At 43.1% G+C, this 23289-nt stretch overlaps 1 protein-coding gene across 2 annotated transcripts in view; it reads left to right on the forward strand.

Annotated features, from left to right (window-relative positions):
* The first annotated feature begins 258 nt into the window (after positions 1–258).
* PTBP2 (polypyrimidine tract binding protein 2) overlaps positions 259–23289 on the forward strand; it is a 135413-nt gene continuing 112382 nt past the window's right edge. The window contains exons 1-2 of one of the 2 annotated variants that reach the window (XM_069232134.1): positions 259–424; positions 21261–21291. In XM_069232134.1, coding sequence (XP_069088235.1) covers positions 417–424; positions 21261–21291 — 39 coding nt within the window. In that variant the 5' untranslated portion in view covers positions 259–416. The remainder of the gene's footprint in view (positions 425–21260; positions 21292–23289) is intronic. The other variant, XM_069232135.1, reaches the window with a different exon arrangement.

Genomic DNA, 23289 nt, shown 5'->3' on the forward strand with positions numbered 1-23289 from the left:
ATTCACGTTCTATTTTCATTGCACATTTCCAGTACCTTGGTTACGTATCGTTTATCCCCTGATTTTCAAACTACACTTTTGGGGAACATTACTGGAGTTATGACTGACAGAATCCGCACTAATTGACCAAGGTTTCACTTTCCGCAAGTCCCATCAGCGGGGCGAGCACGAACGACACACTGAAAGACCCGCCCAGCCACCTCCAGGGTTGTAAACCACGCCCTCATTCTCTCTGAATAGGCAAGTGCACCCATTCGCCGCTTCCCCACCAACTCTTCGGCTATTCCCGTCAGCTCTCGGCTTTCATCACACTCAGGTTCGGCAGTTTCCGGGCACCGAGAGACGCCATTTTGTCGCTGTGTTTTGGAGGCGGCTGCACTGTTGTACTTACCATCGCAGCGGCGACCTGTTCGGCAATGGACGGGTAGGTGGTTGCACGTTACCACTGTGCGCCTTGTGCCGGGATGAGGTAGTCAGGGTGGCGGCGTGACGCCTCTGGCGGGGACTGTTGCGTGGACTTGCCACACAACCTTTGACGCCGATTGTTAAAATGAGGGCCCTGTCATCATCTTACGAAGGGTTACCGAACGGGTTAGGCATTTCTATGTAGTTGTTCGCCATGTCGGCAAACTGAATATTTTGTTTAAAACATGGGGAGCATGGTTTGTTATCATGGCTGTGTCGTAAGGCCTCAGTATGGCCACCTAAGTGTGCACTATGTCCAGGGAGAGGGCCCGCCTCCCCCTCCCTTTAGTGCCCCGCCGCCAGAGCCCAGCTTTGTTCCTAGAAGACACGAGGCTCGGGACTGGGGTTAGTGCTGTAAGGTTCTTTAGCAGTGTTGAGTCCCTTCAGCCCCCCCGAGCCCTAGTCGCGGCCCTCCGTTGAAAATTCTGCACGGCTTCAGTGGTCTTACTTGAACTCAAATTTTTATTTCACAAATAATGAATTCGTGTTGACTTTTTTTAACGCCCTTATGAAAGCCATGACAGTTCAACAGCTGTCCGTCCTTGACTTAAGTAGTCAAACCTTTGCGACTGTTCACTTATTGGTTTTGTCTGCAGCCCTCCATTCTGCCCATTGGGACGTCTTAGACCGTGACGTACAAGCTCCCCCCCCCCCCCATTTTTTTTATTCTGATTGTCATAAGTTATTTTTTGTGTTTAAAGGGTCATTAGTTATTTTTTGGGTTTAAACAGATAACACGCTGTTACCTCCTAAACAATCCTGTGCTTTCACTGATGTTCACGAAAGCCTGTTGAATATGTGCAACTAAGTCCTCCAAAACTTTCCATTGTTTACATGATCTGACAGTTGTGGCATCGTCCAGTGTCATTAAATGCATGTCCTAAGTACGATGTTTCCCTTTGCGTCTTGCAATGAATTCGTTTTACTCCTTTGAGGTGCTGGCTCGCATAATTGGATGGTAGGCACGCTGCAAATGGAGAAATGGAGATCGTGCATGGTTTATTACATTCATTGGTTGCCTACAGTTATTTTACATGCCTTTTATGACATTCTTGGTGGAACGCTGAACCATCAGCCCACGTCCTATGCTGAATAAGGCATTTATGGCGGAGCTGTAAGGAAATGTTCTGTAAAGTTTTCCCCGCTGTGAGCCGTTAGTGTGACTATTTCCGCTGGTTCCTCCAAGGTGTGGGAAGACGCGACACTTTTTGGATTACGTAGAATGCACTTCTTGTGACTTGACCGACATGGGATCAAGAATAGTTTGTAGTCCACCGTCACCGAGTTTTCTTACTTACTGATGGTTGCCTCTATAATTGTTTGGGTCAGATAGGTATAGGTTGGTGGATCAACCGTTATTCTCGAATTGTGGTCTGTATTTGAATTGTTTAAGGTGGTTGGTTGATCGTCATCATCTGTTCGTTCGACGGTACTGCGACACTTGTCGAGTGTAGACGATGTTATTAGGGTTTTCTTGTTCTAAGATGGTCTGAAGTATTTGCTGGTTGTGGCACGTTGTGTTGAATACGCTATCAGGTTTGATAAAAGGTTGGCGGTTGATCAGAAGTGGGAAGATTATTTGTTATGCAGTAAGCTAGTTTGTACTTCTTGCAGGTTAGGCTAGTTTCTTGTAATGACAGTTTATTTGGGCTTTGGACTGCAGTTATGGGCATTTATTTGTCAGTACACTTGATCTAAATATCTCACTCTGTAGGCCTGTGTCTATTTCCAAAGGCGTAAATGTGTTTAGTGAAGACTGCGGGTTGGAAGACATGGATCATTTTATGGTACTCTAAATTGCAATTTATATGATCTTAGCATTAGTTCTTTTAAGTGTCTTCTGGTTGCTGGGTTGCGGAAGCACATGTTTCTTGGTTTCTGTTATGATAGACAGTTTGGGTGGATGGTCTGTCCTTACTAATTGGTGTAGTTTGAGGATGGGGGCTAAAACGTACAGGCAGCTACATAGCACCAATCTACCCAGAGTTGGTGTGTGTGTACATGAAGAAAGGGAGCAGGTAGGGGAATTAACAGGAGTGTGCGGGAAGAAGCACATTAACAAGAAAGCAACACAGAGCGATTTTTGAAGTTTTGCAGTTAATGCATGATACTGGAGATAGTTAGCATAGTTGCTTAAGGATACGAGCCGTATGGTCTGACTTATTTGCATTGTAGATCAGCAGTTCTGAACTTATGGTCTGCAGCAATAAAGAAGCAAAATCTAACCTTTAATTTAAAAAAAAATGTTCTGTTAATATAAAGGAATTTGAAATTGCAGGCTAAAAATTAAATTGGTATCCTTGGATTGATTCATAGGAGTAGTGTGAGTTCATCAAACAGTGGCTAATGGGTGGCCTAAATTGAATTTTTAGAAAATTATCTTATCTTCCTATCAAACTTGTGTGTTTGTGTGTGTGTGTGTATATGTATATATATATATATATTTACAAAGGCTGAGGGCTGAAATGCGTCTGTCGTGTTTGTTTGTTACTGTGACACAATAAATTAACTACAAGAAAGTTATTTTGGGAGTGCGAGACGTTTGACTCTGGTAAGATGAATGTAACATGAGGCCTCCCTCGCGTATCTCTGAACCCCGCTGTGCTGGAGAGCGGTTTGGTGGACATTGGAAACAACAACAAAAAATATGTATGTTCAAATTAAATACAATGCTATCCTGTGTACATTTATCTGAATGCTTGTTTCAGTAATTTTGTGTATTGCTTTGCAGTTCAAATAGCTTATGCTTCAACCCGATACTCAATAATCACGGTCTGGGTCCTTTGGATTTCAAATATGATTCAGTGGGAGTCCCTTGTTTTCAGTTAAGATTAATTTGGGGTCCACAGTAGTTAAAAGTTTAAGAATCACTGTTATAGATGATTTACATGCAGAGTTTCTTTAAAAAGTGCAAGTAATTTCAGTAGCCCAGCTTGGAAAGTGTTGCCTCCAACATCATGGAATTGAACAACAGTCCTAAAATTTGCTGCGAAATGCAGGATTTGATTTTTCTTAGGAAGTGTAGTTTGCATGTTGCTGACTTGACAGTCCTACCCATGTTTGGTTGAACTCTGCTGAAACCAGAGGATTTTGTGGATGACACCAGTGGTGATGCGATAGTCAGTGGGAGAAGATAGTTGAGACATTTCTGTACTAGCAGATGTGGAGGGAGTTTGTAATTTATCAGAATATTTTTTTTTTTTGTGTGTTCAGTTTTAGAGAGAAAGCAGACATCCATTTAATTAAAGTAAAGAGATCCAAGGTACTAGAAACAAGGTGTAGCTTAACACCTTCGCTGCCAGGCCTTTTCCCCTCCTGTGCCGAGTCTTTTTTTGGCTATTTGGGACAGTTTGTGCTTATGCCCTCATAACTTTTTGTTCACATAAGCTACCCACGCCAAATTTGCATCCTTTTTTCCCCAACATCCTAGGGATTCTAGAGGTACCCAGACTTTGTGGGTTCCCCTGAAGGAAACTAAGAAATTAGCCAAAATACAGTGAAAATTTCGTTTAAAAAAAAAAAACGCGAAAAAGGGCTGCAGAAGGCGGCTCGTGGTTTTGCCCCTAAAAATGGCATCAACAAAGGGTTTGCGGTGGTAAGATCACCATCTTCCCAGCTTTCAGGAACCGGCAGACCTGAATTAGAAAACACAATTTTGACATTTTACTGGGACATACCCATTTTTACTATTTTTTGTGCTTTCAGCCTCCTTCCACTTAGTGACTAAAATAGGTGAGAAACCAATGCTGGATCCCAGTAAGCTAAACATTTCTGAAAAGTAGACAAAAGTCTGAATTCAGCAAGGGGTCATTTGTGTAGATCCTACAAGTGGTTCCTACATAAATTAACAGCTGAAATATTTATTTTTTATTGAAATTGAGGTGAAAAAAACAGCAATTTTTCTCCACGTTTTACTCTGTAACTTTTTCCTGCGATGTCAGATTTCTTTTTAACCAATATAACGTTATGTCAGCTGGACTCTTCTGGTTGCGGGGATATATAGGGCTTGTAGGTTCATCAAGAACCCTAGGTACCCAGAGCCCATAAATGAGCTGCACCTTGCAATGGGGTTTTATTCTATACTGGGTATACAGCAATTCATTTGCTGAAATATAAAAAGTGAAAAATAGGTATCAAGAAAACCTTTGTATTTCCAAAATGGCCCTAAGATAAGGTGTTGAGAAGCAGTGGTTATTTGCACATCTCTGAATTTCGGGTTGCCCATACTAGCATGTGAATTACAGGGCATTTCTCAAATATACATCTTTTTTACACACTGTTTTACATTTGGAAGGACAAAATGTAGAGAAAGACAAGGGGCAATAACACTTGTTTTGCTATTCTGTGTTCCCCCACGTCTCCTGATAAAAATGGTACCTCACTTGGGTGGATAGGCGGAGCGCCCGTGACAGGAACTGCCCCAAAACACAACGTGGACACATCACATTTTTCCACAGAAAACAGAGGTGTGTTTTTTTACATACTGCCTACCGGTGGATTTTGGCCTCTAGCTCAGCCAGCACCTGGGGAAACCTAGCAAACCAGCGCATTTTTGAAAACTAGACACCTAGAGACAGCCAAGATGGGGTGACTTGTGGGGCTCTGGCCAGGTTCTGTTACCCAGAATTCTTTGCAAACCTCAAAATCTGGCCAAAAAAACACTTTTTCCTCACATTTCGGTGACAAAGTTCAGGAATCTGAGAGGAGCCACAAATTTCCTTCCACCCAGTGTCCCCCCCCCCCCCCCCCCCCCCCAAGTCTCCCGATAAAAATGGTACCTCACTTGTGTGGGTGGGCCAGGTGCCTGCAACAGAAAAAGGCCAAAAACTTGTAGATATTGAGGGGATAGCACAGCAAGTTGATAAGCACATATTTTTCTTTTATACATATTTTAGGCAGACTCTGCTATGAGGACCCATGCAAGTGAGGTATCATTTTACTTGGGGGACTGAGGGGAACGCTGGGTGGTGGAAATTTGTGCTGCAGCAGTGATCCTACAAAGAAAAGTGAGGAAAATATGATTTTTTTAAATGCAAATTTTGAGGTTTGCCGAGGAGTCTGGGTAAGAAACTGTTGGGGGATCCAGGCAAGCACACCTCCTTGGATTCCTTGGGTTGTCTATTTTTAAAACATGTCTGGGTTTGGTAGGTTTCCCTAGATGAAGGCCCCACCCGGGACCAAAAACATAGGTGCCGCCCCCCCCTCCCAAACACAGGTAGTTTTCCAATAGATCATTTTGTTATGTTCCAAATACAAATTGTGAAAAGAAACGCACTTAGGTTATGTTAAAAAGAACCCTCACCCACCAACTAAGTTCATCATCTGGGTCCCACCCGAGACACCTAGTGTGTCACAGGTGTGCTGCGACGCCTGATTACAGCGGAGCAGGTTTTGTCATTTTTACCACACATACTGGTTGGGTTTGACACGAGGTTGAGTGATGGTTCAGTGGATCAAATTTTATTAACAAGAGATTTCACAAAAATGAAATGCACTGTTAATAACTAAAAGGCCAAAAAACTGAACCAAATGACTGTGAGCTGTAAAGCCACGGCAAGGCACCAACCGCTTTACAATCCATTCATACACCTTTCATACATGACATGCACAAGACCATTCACGCCGCCAGTCACGGGCCCAGCACATTACAACACGCGCATTGACAGACAGCGCCGCTCAAGGGCCCATCACTTACATACGCCCACATGCCTGATAAAGCAATCACACCAGCTGATGGGAGTGTGTGGACTGGCGTTGGGCTGGCAGTGTGTTGCAGTAGCCAACAGCAAGTGAATGTGCACACCGTCAGCCAAGCGCCACTCCACACACACTGGCATCACTTTTTTTTTTTTTTAAAACAAAGAAACCACTAAATAATTACAAAACTACAAAAACAAAAGCTCTAAGTACATGACGGAAATGCCTACCGTGAAACTGAACACATGAAAATACAAAACAGGCAGTTTACATTCATGGTTGTTCCCAGTAATTTTTCTGGGTGTGGTAATTCTTGAAACAACCACCCACACACAGCCTAGGCTTTGAAGGACGATCTGGGCAGTACATTAGAGTCTCCCTCCGGATAACTCTTCGAAAACACACTCTACATTTCTTAGCTGGCAAGTATTTTTTGGGGTGTGGGAGGAATGTGCTCAGCAAAATGGCGATCTGTCAATCTAGCCACATCCTCCACCACTGCTTCTCTAGGAACTCTGGCCTGTTCCACCACAATAAGGCTCTCTATCACTGACTCCTGAAATTTCACAAATGTCATCTTTGACTCTGGAGACCTATCCTAAAACACAAAAAAGCATTAAAAGTTGCTAAGTGGAAGAGGTGAATTGCAAACTTCTTATACCAACGTAAGACTTACGAATAGCAGTATAAGGTTCCAACCTTTGATCAACTCTTTTCAACACCTCCCATGTGCTTATTATAATCTAAAATGCACACAGGTTTGCGCACTTCAGCAACCTGGCCCCAGTCACGGGGAAGTACACTCATCATGGATGGTACTTAGCCTGTAGACATCCCTCCTGTCTGAAAATTTCAAAGCTAGCAGCTCATCATCCGCAAGGCACTGCACTGTCCCCTCTCAAGTGTTTTACAGACAAGCTCCCTTGGATAGCCTTTCCGGTTACAACAAATTGTGCCACAAGCAACAGTGTCCACTCTAAACAATTCCTTGAACAACTGCACTCCAGTGTAGAAGTTATCTACATACAAATGGCGACCTTTGTTGAACAGTCATCTACCAAGTTCCCACACAATTGTCTCAGTAACTCCAAAAGTGGGAGGACAAGCAGGGGGGTCAATGCTGGAATCCCTACCAGTGTAGACACGTAAACTATACACATATCCTGTAGTACTTTCAGACAGCATATGCAATTTTATTCCATATCATGCCCTCTTGCTAGGAATGTACTGCCTAAGAACCAAACGACCCTTGAAGAGGACCAAATACTCATCCACAGCTATTTCTTTGCCTGAAACAAAGACCTCTGAAAATAGATTTACAAAATGATCAAGGACAGGCCTAATCTTAAAAAGACATTCAGAATCGGGGTGATCTTGTGGCAAGGCTAATGCTTTGTCAACAAAATGCAGCATCCTAAGAAGTAGCAAATACCGATTACGACTCATGGTTGCAGGAAATATAGCGGTTGCCATCAAGGGACTAGTAGACCAATAAGAAGCCAGTGACGGCTTCCTTATCAACCCCATCAAAAGAGTCGAACCCAAAAACCTTTTCATCTCCTCCAAATTTGTGTGAATCCACTGGGTAGCTCTAGAATGTGGCCTAAGTCTAGCAGCGTTGTCCCTCAAATACTGCTCCGCATACAAATTAGTCTGCTCAACAATCTCTTCCAAAAACACATCATCCACAAATACCTTAAAGAAATTGACAGGCATAAAGTTCTCTGTATTGACTCTACACCCCGGGAGACCAGTAAAGGCAGGCAACTCTGGCTGCTCAATGTTTGGGGCAACCCAGAGTTCGGGTCTTCTAACAGGAAACCTTTCAGGCCCAGGTTGCTGCACTAATGGCACATCAGTGTCCTCCTCTAAAACAGGCCCTTCATCTGCACTGAGTGTGGCTTACTCATCAGAAGATTCCTCTCCGACAGAAACTTCACTGCCAGAATCTTTCACTTCCTCCTCTGCCTCAGATGCAGAGTCCGTCTCATAATCATGATCAGACAATGACTCAAAAAGCATACCAACCACCTGCTGAGTGGTTATCCTGCGGCTAGCCGTGATCTTTCCTACGAAAATTAACTGGACAAATGCACCACCAACAACCAGCACTGTGTAAGATAAGTAATAAAGTGTAGCTTTATCAATAAGAGTTATAAACTCAAAAACTATACCGCTCACTTGCCTGAAAAAGCTTGACTCACCAGCAACTACTCTGCACAGACACAGCAATCACCAATGATATCCCACTAAAAAGAAAGAAAGAAAAGCAAATTAGAAATAAGACAACACAAATATCATTGTGCACAAATCTAAGGACAGTTTCACACACAAACCTGCATTTAGTACACCACCTACACACATGCCATTCATGCATTGCATCATTACTCATTTGGAGTAAATTGTTTTTACTTACCTAAAACATGCAACTATGCTAACTGCAGGTCAACCACTGCCAAAACCGCAAGGAGCCACAGCAAAAAAAGCAAAAGCTTTGAACTAGAACAAAAAGGAGATTTTTTTTTTTTTTTATCACAAATGCAAATACTTTGTCAGTTGACAAACGCCCAACCGTCAAGCATTTAGAAATTGGTGCCTATGTGGATTCTGCCATAAGGGCAGATGGGGCTACTCAAAAATAGGCCTATCTACCCCAAGGAGGGCAGAAAATACATTTAGTACTGTGTCCCCATGGGAAGTGACCCTTGCCCAAGGGGGCACCCCCAAACAAAACAAAAACACACACACACTCTCTCTCTCTTTCTCTCTCACTCTCTCTCTCTCTCTCTCTCTCTATATATATATATATATATATATATATATATATATATACACACACACACATCTAAGCTTTGGCCGCCAGGTGAGCGGAAGAGCGTCCTCTGCTGTTGGCTCTGCAGATCTGGGGGGTGTCTGCAAGGAAGAGGGAAGCAGATAGTAAATATCTGGTTGGTTGGTGGAAGTTCGTGAGTTTTTTAATGTATGTTGGTCCTGTGTTGTGTAGGGTTTTGTATTGTGGGTCAACATTTTGAACTGACATCTTTTCTGGATCAGGAGCCACTGTAGCTTCTTGAGGTGGGGGTGTGATGTGGGTCTGTCTGGGGAGTTCGAGGGCGAGCCTTGCAGCGGAGTTTCGTTTTGTCTCTCCAGTAGGCATGTGCTGATTCCTACATAGTGTTCCCGTAGTCCAGTCTGCTGTTGATGGGGGCCTGTGTGGCAGTCTTTCTGATGTCAACTGTGAGGCACCTGAAGATTTTGTCGAGCATGCATAGGGTGTATAAGCAGGCAGTTGAGACTGTTTACTTGTTGCTTCATGGCTAGCTTGCTGTCTGGAATGATGCTGATGTTGTGGATGTGGTTTGTCAGGATGGGGTGTGTCGAGTTGTGCATGCCCCCATGTGTCATCCCATGGTGAGGTGTGGTTTCCCAAAGATGAGGACTTCTTATTTGTTCATGTTCAGCTTGAGGCAGTTGTCCTTCATCCAGCTGGCAAAGTTCATCATCCATTTGTGGAAGTCGGCACTGGTGGTGGTGCCTTCTGTCAGCGAGAGGATGAACTGGGTGCCGTCAACGTAGCAGATAAGTCTGTGCAAGCTGACAATATTGGCTTGGGGGGGGGGGAGGGGGTTGGGGCGTCATTTATGTATTGAAGAGGGCAGTGCTGAGGGATGATCCTTGAGCCATGCCGCAGATGATCTTCTGGGTTCTTCCGATGAGGTATGATGCTATCCGTTTGAAGGTGTGTCCCTGGATTCTGATGTGGAGCCTATCCACATGGTGTGGGAGACAGTGTTGAAGGCGGCCTATAGGTCCAGTAGAATGATGGCTGCAGTTTCGCTGTGGTACAGAATGGCCCTGATTTTGTCAGTGGCTGCTTGGGTTTTGCGTTTGTAGGTGGGAGCAGGCTGATGCTGCTGGGGATTGAAAGTTTTTGTAGATGGCTGCGATTTTATCATGAAAGACATCGCCAGGGTGTCTCACAGCATTTTGGGTGCCGGAGGTGAGTTGATGGCATTTTTGGTGGCTGCTAGTTTGGAGAACTCCTTCACAATGGCGAAGAGCTCCTTGTTCCGGTGAGTGCTGGCTTGGATGCAGTCCTTGAGTGCGTTCTTCTTTATTTCTTTTTAATTGGCGGTGATTCTGGTTGAGTGCTGTTTTGAAAGCAGTGAAATTTCCTGTTTCTGTGCTGGTGCGCCACTTCCTTTAGAGCTGCACCATTTTAGAACTTCTTTTTTTAATGTCTATTTTGTATGACTAAAAGCTTAGCATGTTGTAGTTGGCATAAAACGCCACCAATAGGTCTAAAAGTATTAGAGGCATACATTACCATCATCAAATTTTTTTTTTCTAGGGTGCTGTCTTCAGTTTGTAGAAAGGCTGTCTTGATACTGCATTTGGGTGTGAAACTGGATAGAAACTTGTTTGTGGGATTTTTTATTTAATATGTAGTCTGCCAGTCACCTTGCAATTTGGTAATTTACCTTGAGAATGGTAGCTTTGTGTTAGGTTTAAAAAAAATTCTTGATTGTTTAGGTTGAGATGTGATTTGTTTATTAAACATTTTTTGAACAGGGACCTATTTGCAGCATATGTTTTAAGAGAGGCTGTTATAAGGTACTTCTGGATAGGTTGATAAACTTGTTGAAGTGGTGATTGTGGTGTGAGCGCAAATATATATATATATATATATATATATATATATATATATATATATTTACACACATACACAAACACAGAGGAAAAAAAAAATTGCATGGGCGTTCTAGTTGGGCTGATGTTTTAAATGTACAAAACCATAAAAATTCACTTGTTATAGTTTTCTCAAGTAACAATAACTTGTGCCATAAGGTAACTAACTAGGGCCCCCACAATGCAGTTTTTTTCATCAAAAAATGTACTGCAAATATTACATTGATATTATCAATGACGTTATGAAAGATGTCATGAGTAATGAGTACCGTAATTTGTGGGGTAATTAGCAGTGCATGGCAAGGGTGCGAGTTATAGTTACCTTAGTGCATGAGTAATAGTTAATTGAGATAACTCTAACTGGTTAATTTTCATTACTTTGTTAATCCAACCACCGCCATACAGCCTGTGGCTCTGCGGCCAACCACCCAACCTTGCGGTGCGCAGTGTGGTAGGCAGCAGGTCCTGGCCTGCGGCCAACCCCTAAATGCTGCGCACAGCCTTTGCTCATGCGCAGCAGGAGTTGGCCACAGGTCCGCATGGCCCCCCTCGCCCGGCCAATTTTGTCCCCAAGGACCCCATTCCCCAGGACCTTTTACAATTTCCTGGGGTGAGTCCACGCAGACCACCCCCCTCCCCCCAGCCAATTTTGGCCCCTGTTTACCCCATCCCCTAGGGCTGGGCCATGTCATCTGGGTATCCTCTACGACACCAAGAACCAAAATTGTTGTCGACAGCAGAGGGGCGGGGGAGGGTTATTGAAGGCCCTTGTGGTCCCAGCTGGCTCTCTGCCTTCTACGGGAGCCAGCATTGCTGTCACAGAGAGGGAGCTGCTAAAGATGCAGCTCGCTCTCTGAGAGCAATAGTTTCCCTTGTTTCCTTGCCTGTATCTCTGCATACAGGGAAACAGAGAAAAACCTGTTTGACAGCTCTCACTTGCTGGAAATGGAGTGTTTGTTCTGACTTGACGGGAGCTGTCAAAGATCCTGCCAAGTCATAGCTAACAGCTGTGTCCCGGAGCAAGCTGGGGGGAATCCCGGGGGGTCCCCAGGGCAATCATTGGCTCAGTGAGGGGGTCCACGTGGCCCCCTTCAACATTAAGTAGTGCCCCCCTTAATTAAGGTTAAAGCCTCAGGGAGCTGGCGGTCCCTTGGTTTGTGTGTGTGTTGGGGGTGGTGGGGCTAGCATCCATTTATTTTAAAACCCTGGGAGGTGGCAGGTTCTTGGGTTCTGGTTGGCCCAGCATCCATTTTAAAGCACCAGGGAAGTGACGTTCCCTGGGGCTGTGGGGGCTGGGTGCGCCCCTCCAATCCATTTAGTTTTAAGCCCCGGGGAGGTGGTGGTGGTCTCCAGGGCTGTGGGTGGGCAGGGCACCCCCTAACCCCCCCACCCTACTTTCAAAATTTAAATGCCCCCTGGACCAGCGTTTAAACAAGCGCAGGATCTGCCGCCACTCCTGGCACAAATGGGAAAAAAATGCTTTTTGCTCTGGGATGGGAGGGGTCCCTCTGTGCCCCCAGCACCATAGCTAAGGGGGTCAGATGACCCTATATTGGCCCCCTCTTCTTCCCCCCCCCCCCCCCTTGTAAACTTTTTTTCTTCGGGAATTCGGCTGAAGCAGAGTCCCAGAATGGCTGCCTACACGTCTCTGTGGAAATATTGTCAGCCAGTCACTGGGTAAGGCAGTTGTGGGAGTGTAAGAGGGTGTTTTCATCTAAGAATGCCCTCTACAATCTGTCAAAGGCAATAAAGTCCACCCCTGGGGGTTGTGGGTTCTCAAGGGGATGTGGGGGCAGAATCCGACCCTGGAGGCTGTGGGGCCAAAGGCCCAGGTAAGCCTTCTTTCAGTGCAAGGGGTTATAGGCACCTCTGCACCATGTCTGAATCTCTTCTCCGGGGGGTGGGGGGGGCATTGCTTCCAAGACTGTGGGAATTATGGAGAAAGCCGCTGCATCCCAGAACTGCTTTGTGATGGGGAAGTAGGAAACCCCTTCCTCCTCTTCATAATGTTCCCCAGAATACTCCAGGAGTCTTGTCAGTTAAGCATCTCATAGACGGATTGTTAAGTGGCTATTATGATATAGTACGGTGGCCATCCACCAGTTAAAAATAAGTCTTTAAGTGCCTGCTCCTTTGTACTGTGAGAGGGTAGCTTAGCAAGTACAGGCCTTAAGGGCACCGTAAGGAACGTCTTAGGGCCTAACAGTAATTATTGATGTTCCAAGGCCCTGGCAGACAACTTGCCCTCATCTCCCATGAGTATATTATTAGGGGGAATCAACTAGAAGCCTGGGCAGTGTCTGCCCCTGAAGCAGAGTTGCACCTCGTACAAAGTTCTGTCCCCTTGGACAGTGGTTGTCAAACTTTTGACTTCTGAGGACCTGCATTTTATCATTACTAGAACCTGGGGATGCGGACTGATGGATTATTGGAATGCGGGGACCCCCAACTGAGTCATTACTGGAAGCCAATACCCCAGCCTAAATATTGATGATTTGAAATGCAAAACAGTACACAAAAAAATACAAAAACATTTGTCAAACACATACATAAATGATAAAACATTTTATTTAATTTGCAAACAAAAATAAATTAAAAGAAAAAAAGTTTGATTTTAATAGGAAGGTTGAGGCGTTTCTAAATTCAATTAAAAGCACTCATTGTCCATACTGTACTCTGCTTGATGCACCTGCACTGCTCTGAAAAATCAATCTGAAGATAGTAATTTAATTTTTAGCCTCCAATTTCGAATTCCTTGGTATTTGCAGTACATTGTAAATGTTTCAATTGTACATTTAACCACTTTATATAAACTTTGGTATTCTATTAGTATTTAATTTTCTAAGCAGTCATGGACCCCCTGAGGAGTCTTGTTGGACCTGCATGGGTCCCTGGACCACAGGTTGGGAACCACTGCTGTAGGGTGTTCTGACTCCAGCCTGTCGAATAAAAGACCCACCACAGTTGGAGGCTCTCAGTTTCTTTATTTTTCACATTGAACTTGATGCGTTCCGTTCCGTGTGCCAACGAAAAAGCAGTGTCTTGAAATTGACGTGTGATCTCCGCACGCTTTCTAGCAGTTGGTGGACTGCTGTGGGCCCAGGCCCCAAATCCCTTAGACGAGGGAGATTATCTGAAGAGCGGCAATGCATTTCCCCCAGCCGCTTAAGGAAAAGAGGCAGAAGCGTCTCGAAATAAAGTGGGCACAGTAGCAAGATCATTAAACCAAACAAGCATTTGCAATGCAATAAGTCTAGCATATGTGAGCGTTGGAGCTATTGGCATTGTAAATGAGTCTTTTACCTATTTGTTTTGGTTTGGAGTGTAATTGTAATTGTACTTATATAGCGCTTACTACCCCAGATGAGACGGCAAAGCGCTTTTCGTCGATTAGCACACTGCTCCAGAACCCAAAATGATTAGTGGCAGGTGAGTATCCGGAAATAGGAGTATGGTATTAGTATGAGTTCATTTGAGCAGAGGAAATGGGAGTTTGTTAGTAGGTTTGAATAGAATAATGGAGGAATAGAGGAGGGAAAAATTCAGAAGTGTTAATTGGGAGTTTATAGTAGTAGGATGAGGCTTGGGATGAGTAAAAGAGAGATGGAGGAGTCTGGAGAAAGGGTCTAGGGAGAGCGTAGTAGTAGAAGGGGTTTTTGGGTGAGTCAGAGGTGAGATATGTGAGGGAAAATATAGTAGGGTTGTTTGGGAGATCATAGTAGTAAGTGGAGGCTTGGTGAGCCAGGAGCGGTAGAGGAGGGAAGAGCTTAGGCAGGGTGACTTTGGAGACCAAAGTAGTAGAATGCTTTTGGGATGAGTCAGAGTGGGGATGGAGGGTAGATTGATGGAGGTATAGGGTGATGGGGAGACAGATTAAAGCTTAGTAGAGTGTTATTATTTTCTTCCTCATGTACACAGTATGACTAAAATATTAAAAGGATACGTAGGAAGGGAATATATGTGTAAGGAATATAATAATGGATATGCTATTTTGAGATTTAAAGTTATGTTGTATAAACACAGACTTTAAAGATAAGAAATATTTGAAGTTAATTTAGCTGTGTACTCTTCAACCATTATTTTATCTTTAATCAATTTTCAATAGCAAAATGCTTGCTGATAAAGTTAAGCTATCATTTGCTCATTGTGATAGCTAAAAAGAAAGCAGGGATTCATAAGTATCTAATCTAACACGTTATCTAGGAACTATGAAATGACCTAGGAGCAGTTTAAGCATAGGATAATATACGCATGTATACATACATACATTGTAATCATACTTGTACATGTATGTGTGTATATATATATATATATATATATACATATACATACACACACACATTTAACCATGAGTAAATATACATTTGTTATGCAGGCTTAAAGAGCATGTACACATTTTATTTTTATATTTTAATAGTAATTATACATATTTCATAAAGAAACACACGTAATCAGATTGTAAATGTTTACTAACACAGGCATATGCAGTCCATTGCTGTTTGGATATGGTGGTTATGAAGAAAACAGCCAACTCTTGAGTAGTCTTCTGAAGACAAATTAGTTATCCATGGATCTTATATTTGGGGGGAATGAATTCCATAGTTTGGCTGCTTGAACAGAGAATGATGTACCACCTGTAGTCTTTTTTCCTGTAAGGTGGTGGTTTAAAGGGGGACGAGAGTCTTGAGCAAAGGGTTCCTTGTTGAATATATTTGGTGATTTTATTCCTGATGCAAAACTGTCCTGTTTTATGTATTGCTTTGTGGCCATGGAAAGCCGTTTGAAGGTGGATGTTCTGCAACTGGTAACCAATCTAGTGCCCTTCAGGGCAGGAGTTGTGGGCTTGTGGCTTTACATGTAGTAGTCTGGCAGCAGAGTTCTGAATGCGTTGTAGTTTTTCATAGTAGATTGAGATGATCCATGGTAGAGGCCATTGGTGTAATCTAGTTTAGCTAGTACAAGAGATAGTAGCTTGGGCTTTGTGTGGAAATGTTTTGGGAGGGGGGTTAATGGGTCACAGAGTTTTCAAGGTGATGAAGCTTGATCTTGCTAATTTGCCCACTTGGGCATTCATTGTAACTTGGAGTCCATGGTAATTCCAAGGTTTTTAACTTCCTTAGGTACTTGAGGTTGTGGTCTCAGATCATCAGGCCGGGCGCACAGTGGGTCATAACTTTTCCAGTTGTCACGTGTGAGTATTTCGGTTTTGGAAACATTCAGTTTGAGATGGCTTCACATCTTCCACTGATCAATGACCCTGAGGCAACTGAAGATTTGTGAGTTTCTGATGTCTTTGAGGCATTCCAGTTTAAGGAGTATTTGCTGGTCATCTGCGTAGTTGTAGCATGCGAGTTGAAATTAATTAATCAATTCTGGTAATGACATGTAGATGTTGAAAAGCATAGATGAGATGATTGATCTTTGAGGGACCCCTGCTTTTGTGAAGTAGAGAAGAAAGGGGAAGAATAGATGACATTTCTTCTGTTTTGAAGGTAGGATGTCATTCAATGCTGGCTTTGTAGAGTCTTTGATGTAGGGTATCGTGGTCAACTGTGTCAAAGGCAGCTGAGGGGGCCAAGAGAACTATTGCAGCAACTTCATTGTGGTCGACTGTTTTAAGATCATCCCGGTTTGCGATAAGTGCAGATTCAGTCCCTCTTCCTGGGCAGAATGCAGTTTGGTAGTCTGATAGTATGGAGTTATCTTCAATAAAAAGTGACATCTGGGTAAATGCGACTCTTTCTATCAGTGTGCCCAGGAAAGGTCCATTTGTAATCGGTCTGTAGTTGTTGGGTTTGTGTGGGGCCAGGTTTGTTTTAATTAATAACTGCCATATGTATGCCTTTTTAAGGTCTTCAGGCAAGGTCCCTGTAGTCAAATAATTATTGATGATTCTTCTTACAGGTGTGGCAGCAGAAGTATTTAAAGAATGTTCGTTATGATGTGTGCTGGACAAGGGTCGGAAGGGCTGCCGGAATGATTGCTTGCTTTGACCAGATCCATAAATTCACTTTGTGATATTTGTTTGAAGGAGTGCAGATGCTAGGTTAGCTTACTCTTGGAGGGGATTTTAGGAAATGAGGTGGTGCTGGTGATCTTTCCTTGTTTTACACAGGATTTCAATGTGTCTGCCTTAGTTGTATAATAATTTCTAGTTTGTTTGTGAATTGTTGAGTGATAGGATGAGTTCCTTCCATGCATTTGGGTTTTCGAACTTTGTTGAGAATTTTATAAAATTCTATATTGGCAGATTTAGCATTTTGAACGCTGCCTGAGTACTAACTTTTTTTAACTTTCTTGATTGAAGATTTGTTTATTCTGTTTAGTTTGTGTAGGTGTTTGTTTGTTTTGAGCCAGGTTCGTTGCAGCCTTCTGATTTTATTGTTTTATCTTGTTTAGTTCTGTATTTCTCCAAGGTGTTGGTTTTCTTTTGTCCTGTTAAATTGTTTTGAGTGGTAATAGGATCTCAAAAGCTTCCTGTAGCCACTCCTAACGTTTTGGAGCAGAATTTGTCTAGATCAGTATTGGCTGTTGTGTTTCTAAGTCTTAAAAATTGAGTTTGTGCCATGGTCAATAGATAGATGGGTGTATGTAAGGTTGTCTTGAATGTGTTGGTTTGTGGTGTTTTATGTTGAAAGTTACTAAATTGTGGTCTGACCATGTGACTGGCATGATGTTTTGACCGGTAATTAGTCCTGGGTTTGAAACAATGACATCTAGGATGTGTCCAGCGATGTATGTGGGATTGTGTACAATCTGATGTAGGTTCAATGTGAGTAGGCCACTGGTGATAGTTTTTGTATGTGGCATATTGGGGTTGTCAAACCAAATGTTTAGGTCCCCAAGAATGCAGAGGTTGGAGTATTGAATTATAGGGTTTGAAACTGTGTCTTGAAATGTCTGGGAATGTTGAATTGTTAGGCGAAGTTCTGTAAAGGAGGCGAAAGGTGCTGGAGGAAGCTGGTGTTTGGTTGCATCTGGTGATGAGGGCCTCACAATCTTGTATGGAAATATTTTCTGTTTTGCTGAGATTTATTGCTTGTTTGAATATATTAGCTAGTCTACCTCCTCTTTTGCCTTTAGGGTTTTGTGTGATAGTTTAATAGCCTGGAGGAATGGCCTCATACAACACTGGGGCCATGTCATCTCCCAACCATGATTCTGTTAAGAATAGTAAGTCAGGTTGTTGAGAAGGCAGTTTAAATAATGTGTTTTGTTGGTGGTGCCATTTTGTTTTGGAGAAGGATAGGCAGTATATTTTGGGCTTGTAGCAGGTGTTAATAGTTGTGATATCTGTATAAGGGTCTTAATAATGTTTTTTTCTATATTGTGTTCCTCGTCAAGCAAGCTAATGAGGCATTTTGTTGGGTCTTTGTTTGTTGTTGGTAGGCATGGTGGTTGAGAGTGACATGATGAGTTTACTTTTTGTTGTAGAATAGCCTTGTTGAGAGGGATGCGAAGTTGAGTGGAATGTTCATTTTGTTAGCATTTTTTAGGGTGGAAGGAGTATTGGTTAGGAGTGGAGGAGGGGCATGTGGATCATAATAAAGACTCTAAATTGTGCAATGGATGAAAGAGAGGTAAAGTTTGTGTTATTTTGATGTGCTGATGCTTGTGTGGTGTATCTAGTTTTTGTGGAGTAATGAGGAGATATTGATGTGGTTTCCTGTGAAAGATTTGTATGCGAGTTACTGCTGGTGATTGGTGATTGAATAGTACAGATGGTGGATGTATGTTTTGGAGAAGTGTATGAGGTTTGTAGGAGTGTATGGTCAAGAGTTAAGAGTCTGTTAGATTCAATAGGTGGAAGAGGTAATGTGGAGCTTAAGGATTATATGGTTGTGTGTAATTGGTAAAAAGATGAAGAGAAGGTTGTGATGGAAGGCTGAGTAGTGCTGGTGTTTTTTGTATGAACAGGGAGCTGGTGTCTGATGGATGAAAGTTAATGTGGCTTTGTTGTGTGGGCGATGTGTGGAGGTATTAGTGGCAATGAACAGAGTAATTGTGGTATGTGGAGCCTAGGATGTACCTGGCCCAAACACCTTTTGTCCTCTCTGCCCATAGCTTCAATCCCCAGTCTGAGACTCCCTGAGACCTTGGCTTAAAAAGCCCTATTGACCAATTGAACCCTATCCTTGACCAGTCAGAAGCCTAACCCTAAACCCAAGAGCCAATAGGAAACCTGGTCATATTAACCAATAACAACCCTATCCCAGACAGCCACTCCCAACAGGAACCCTAAAAACCCTGGACCAATAGGAACGCTAGCCCTAGTACCAAGCACAGCTGTAGCCCAGACAGCCAATCACAATAGGAATCCTAAAACGTTTAGACCTATAGGAACCCCTCCCCTCGCACCACTCGGAACACCGTGTAGTGTATGTATGCCAGGAGCCCCAGCAACCCTCTCAGGCCTCTCGCTGCAGTTGAAAGGCCACAACAAGGCCTCCTTCTTGGGAGCATTTTTGCCTCATTCCTACAGACTGGCTGTGATACCCTAGAGATGCAACCCCTTCTGCTGTCTTTACGTAAAGTTTTATATCACCAACCAGCCACAGAGGCGACTTTGTGGCATTTAACCCAAAGAATGAGGCAGTAAAATGGGGGGAAATGTCTGCCTCTACAAACTGAACTCTAATTATAGATCCCCAATTTGCATCCAAAGGCGACATTTATTTTAATTTTTTTCTATCGAGCTTGAGGCTGTGAAGTGCTTGGGTCTGGAGTTACAAATAGTTTTCCACCTTTTTGGGGTACCTTTTACCATCATTTTGCTTAGAACTAACCGATGTGCTTGGTTAGTGACTCGCTGAGGGTTATCAAGAGCACGTACTATTGCCTAATGTTATGCACTACTCAAGTTAGTTGGTTAATGCATCCACTGCAGAAGTCTTGACAGAATGAGAATGTCACAGATTACAATCCTGACATAGCTTTTTAGCCTCTTCATCTCTGCATGGTCGGTGCAAATTAATTTTAGCGGTTTTGTTAAGAATGGCACTTGCTTTGCAGCGCTATGAAATGGCAGAACCTGTATTAGCAAGCACTATATTAAAAAACAAAAAAAGTGTTATTCCCAGACTGCCCCAACACACACTAGACAACCCCAGGGGAGAGGTTGTGACGTAAGGGCCAGAGCATCCAACTTTGGAGCTGGGGAACACAGTTCAATTCTCAGTGCCGGCTCAACATCCTGTGATTCTGGGCAAATCACTTTTCCCTCCTTGCTACCAAAAATGAATGTGTTCTTGTGTCATGTAACCGGTGCTCATGTAAAGCGCAGTAATACATTTGTATCGAGGTTACGCTATACAAAGCTGCAAAACAAAATAAAGTGCTCCAATACCTTTGTGCCAAATTCGCTCTACATAAAATTCCACCCCAAAAAATAAAGACCCCCGCAGACATCACAAAGAAACAGCAAGATGCCTGAAAACAAGGAAGAAACAACATACCGCTGTGAGCACGAAGCGGGGAGTCAAAAGAATAAAATAGTGCGCCACACTAAGGTACATGCCCGATTGTGCAATAATCCATGTACTAGGGTCAGTCTCAAAGGCGGTAACAAAACAGCCTCAAGGCGGGACAAACGCAAAGCATTTACCAATGAAAGACCTCAAGGGATTTTTGAAAGGCAGGCCCAGGAACGAATTAAAGTGATGGGCGTGGTTAAAGCCCACAGAATAGATGACATGTTGAGAAGAGGAGCAGCGGCACGCTGCTATGCTCAACCTAAAAAGAGCAATGGAACTGGAGTCCCAGCACTTATCTGACACGGGCAGCGAGCAGCAAAGAAAGACTGAGCTAGAAGAGGGATGGCACCCTTTACAGATATTCACGGAGCATGATTGGTTGGTGACTTGTTTTGTTTGTGATTTCATTTTTTTAACCCTGTGGTTACGAGAGAGGATGTTAAGCATAATCCTCGCCTCCGGGTTTTGACATAGAATGTTTTTTGTTTTTATACTCTTGAACATTAGTTTTTCTACTCTTGCAGGGCATCACTATAACTTCACTTTATTAAGGTCAGTTAAAGTCTTAGAACCTTTAAGTAATGTAACTTTAACCTTTGGTTCTCCCCCCCCCCCCCCCCCCCCACCCCCCAATGATGTATACAAATTTAGGGTTTAGAAAGAAAAAGGGCAATAGTTATGTAAGCTGTAATTTTTCATTTTTATTTCAAACATTTTTTTTATTGATCAAAATAAGTCAGGCACCATGCCTAGACTAGTATGTAGCTCAGAGTTCAAAACAAGTGTATTGCCCGTGATTCCCAAGGCATGTAAATGCAGCTTCCTTCTGCCGCACACTGATAGATTGTTGCTATCCGAATGAGGTGTATTTATTTATAACTTAGGTAAGCTTTCTAAATATCCTTTCTTTCGCTAATTTTAATTTTTCTTTTCCAGCATTGTCTCCGATGTTGCAGTTGGTGTGAAGGTAAGAAACATTTTAATTAAGCACGTAGTTATTTCTGTAAAATGAATATCAAAACTTTAATGGAGTAATGTTGATATGAGAGAGCTCAGTTAGCTTGGGATAGTTAAAGCATTTTGTTGTCTACTGAAATTGAGGTATCTTACTAATGAGAATCTAGACAAGCCAATGCTGTTATCTTAGACAAGTCTTTTTCATGAGGTGTTCTGTACTACCTACTGCATCTCTTTTGAGTCTTAACTCCCACATTTTACAATGTTGGACATTTTGTGCGCAAGTTTTTATTTTTATTTTATTTTTTTAAAATCATTTTTAAAGGTACTTTAACAGACAATGATTTAAAAGAAATATATATCGTTTTTTTTAAATTGTTTATTTTTTTAATAGCATAAACAATTAAGTATAAAACATAATTTCATATTTGTGCACTGGTAACTCTGTTGCATATGTCCGTGAGATACAAGCTTTGGAGAAGAGAAAGAGGAGAATGGCAGATAAAGAGAAAAAGGAGCAGAAGTAAAAATAATAATAATAATAATAATAATAATAAAATAAAAATAAAGGAGGGAACAAAAATACCTTATCAAGAACAGCTGGTGAGAACAAAATGAGCAGCGACGTGATACAGGCTGAGCCATTGTAGTATAATGTACATAAACACACCCCACTATTAGCATATGTAATTCGGGTAGGACAGTATGCACCTGTATGCTTGAGACCTGGCTGGTGATGGCACGTTCTTTGTCTCATTGGCCGTATTTCCCCTGTAACACTACATCCTGTGGGGCTGTTCACCATCTGAGATACAAAAGGTGCATACTTCAGGGGGGAGTCCGGGACCTCCTGCTGTGCCAAGCAACCTCAGAGTGGACCCCAAATGTCAGTGAGTCTGGAGGTGGGTGATAAGGTTTTGGCATGGATTTCACTGCCGGTGTCAGTTTGCCATGCTAGTTAACCAAGTTTGTGTGGTCGGGGTCTGAGGGCTGCCACAATAGATGGCCAACTCCCTCTTAGTAGCCAGCAAGAGTGCCACAGCTGTAAATCTGCGCACCCCTTGAGGTATCTTTGGCACATTTCCCCACATAGTGACGAGAGGGTCAGGGCTTAGAGTAGAGCCTATTGAAATGGAACGACATGGAGTAAACATCCTTCAGTACTGCCCTAATGCATGACATGTCCATGTCAAGTGGGCAAAATCAGCGTTGGCCGAATGGCACTTGGGGCACTACGGGGGCCTTACAGGATTGTACTTTGCTAATGTGCTGGGGGTGATGTAAGCACGCCTAAGGAATTTGAAGTGAGTGGGTTTGTGTCTGATTCATAGATACCAGTTTCTTTTGTTGGCAGCAGGAAAACCAAATTTTGTCAGTTAGTGGGTGTTGTAGTTCATACTCCTAGGTCTTTCTAAGTTTACAATCTCTGGAGCAAGGATAAGCTTGTGTGATATAGTTTGGACACCATATTTCTACTGGTTGGGTCTGTAATCTGCACTGTGGAAAGCACAAACACGTCAGGTGGCAAGGGGTATGTGGATGTCTGAGCTCGTAATGCACTATGTATGTGGTGGAGAATAAAGTGGTCTATCAGGGTAGCACTCGTGAAGTGGGTGTTGGCTGCATGCTACTATGTAAGGCTGCCTGGGAAAAGGTCCCTAAAAAGTGTGCAAGTCAAATCAGGCTAATGTATGTTCGAGCGGGTGCCAGCCAGGGGTTGTCCACTATGGAAAGGGAGTTGGGGGTACAAAATGTCACAGCCCAGCAGACACAGAAGTTTACGCCAGGCCCAGCTGATTGTTGAGAGGGATATGTCCAGTGGGTCCAAGGGTATCCCCTGTAGCAAGATGGCTCGTAAAGGCAGGGTATCTTTCGTCTCTTTCTGGTATTGTGTAAGGGTGGCGCCGGTCTCAATGGTACGTGAACTGGCATTGTGCCACTAGGTAATCTATCTGAAAGTGTGGCACCCCAAAACTGCCTCGCTCGCATGGCAGGGTCGATGTGTCCC

This window comes from Pleurodeles waltl, chromosome 4_2, assembly GCF_031143425.1.
Source record: "Pleurodeles waltl isolate 20211129_DDA chromosome 4_2, aPleWal1.hap1.20221129, whole genome shotgun sequence".
In the NCBI taxonomy this organism is placed as follows: Eukaryota; Metazoa; Chordata; class Amphibia; order Caudata; family Salamandridae; genus Pleurodeles; species Pleurodeles waltl.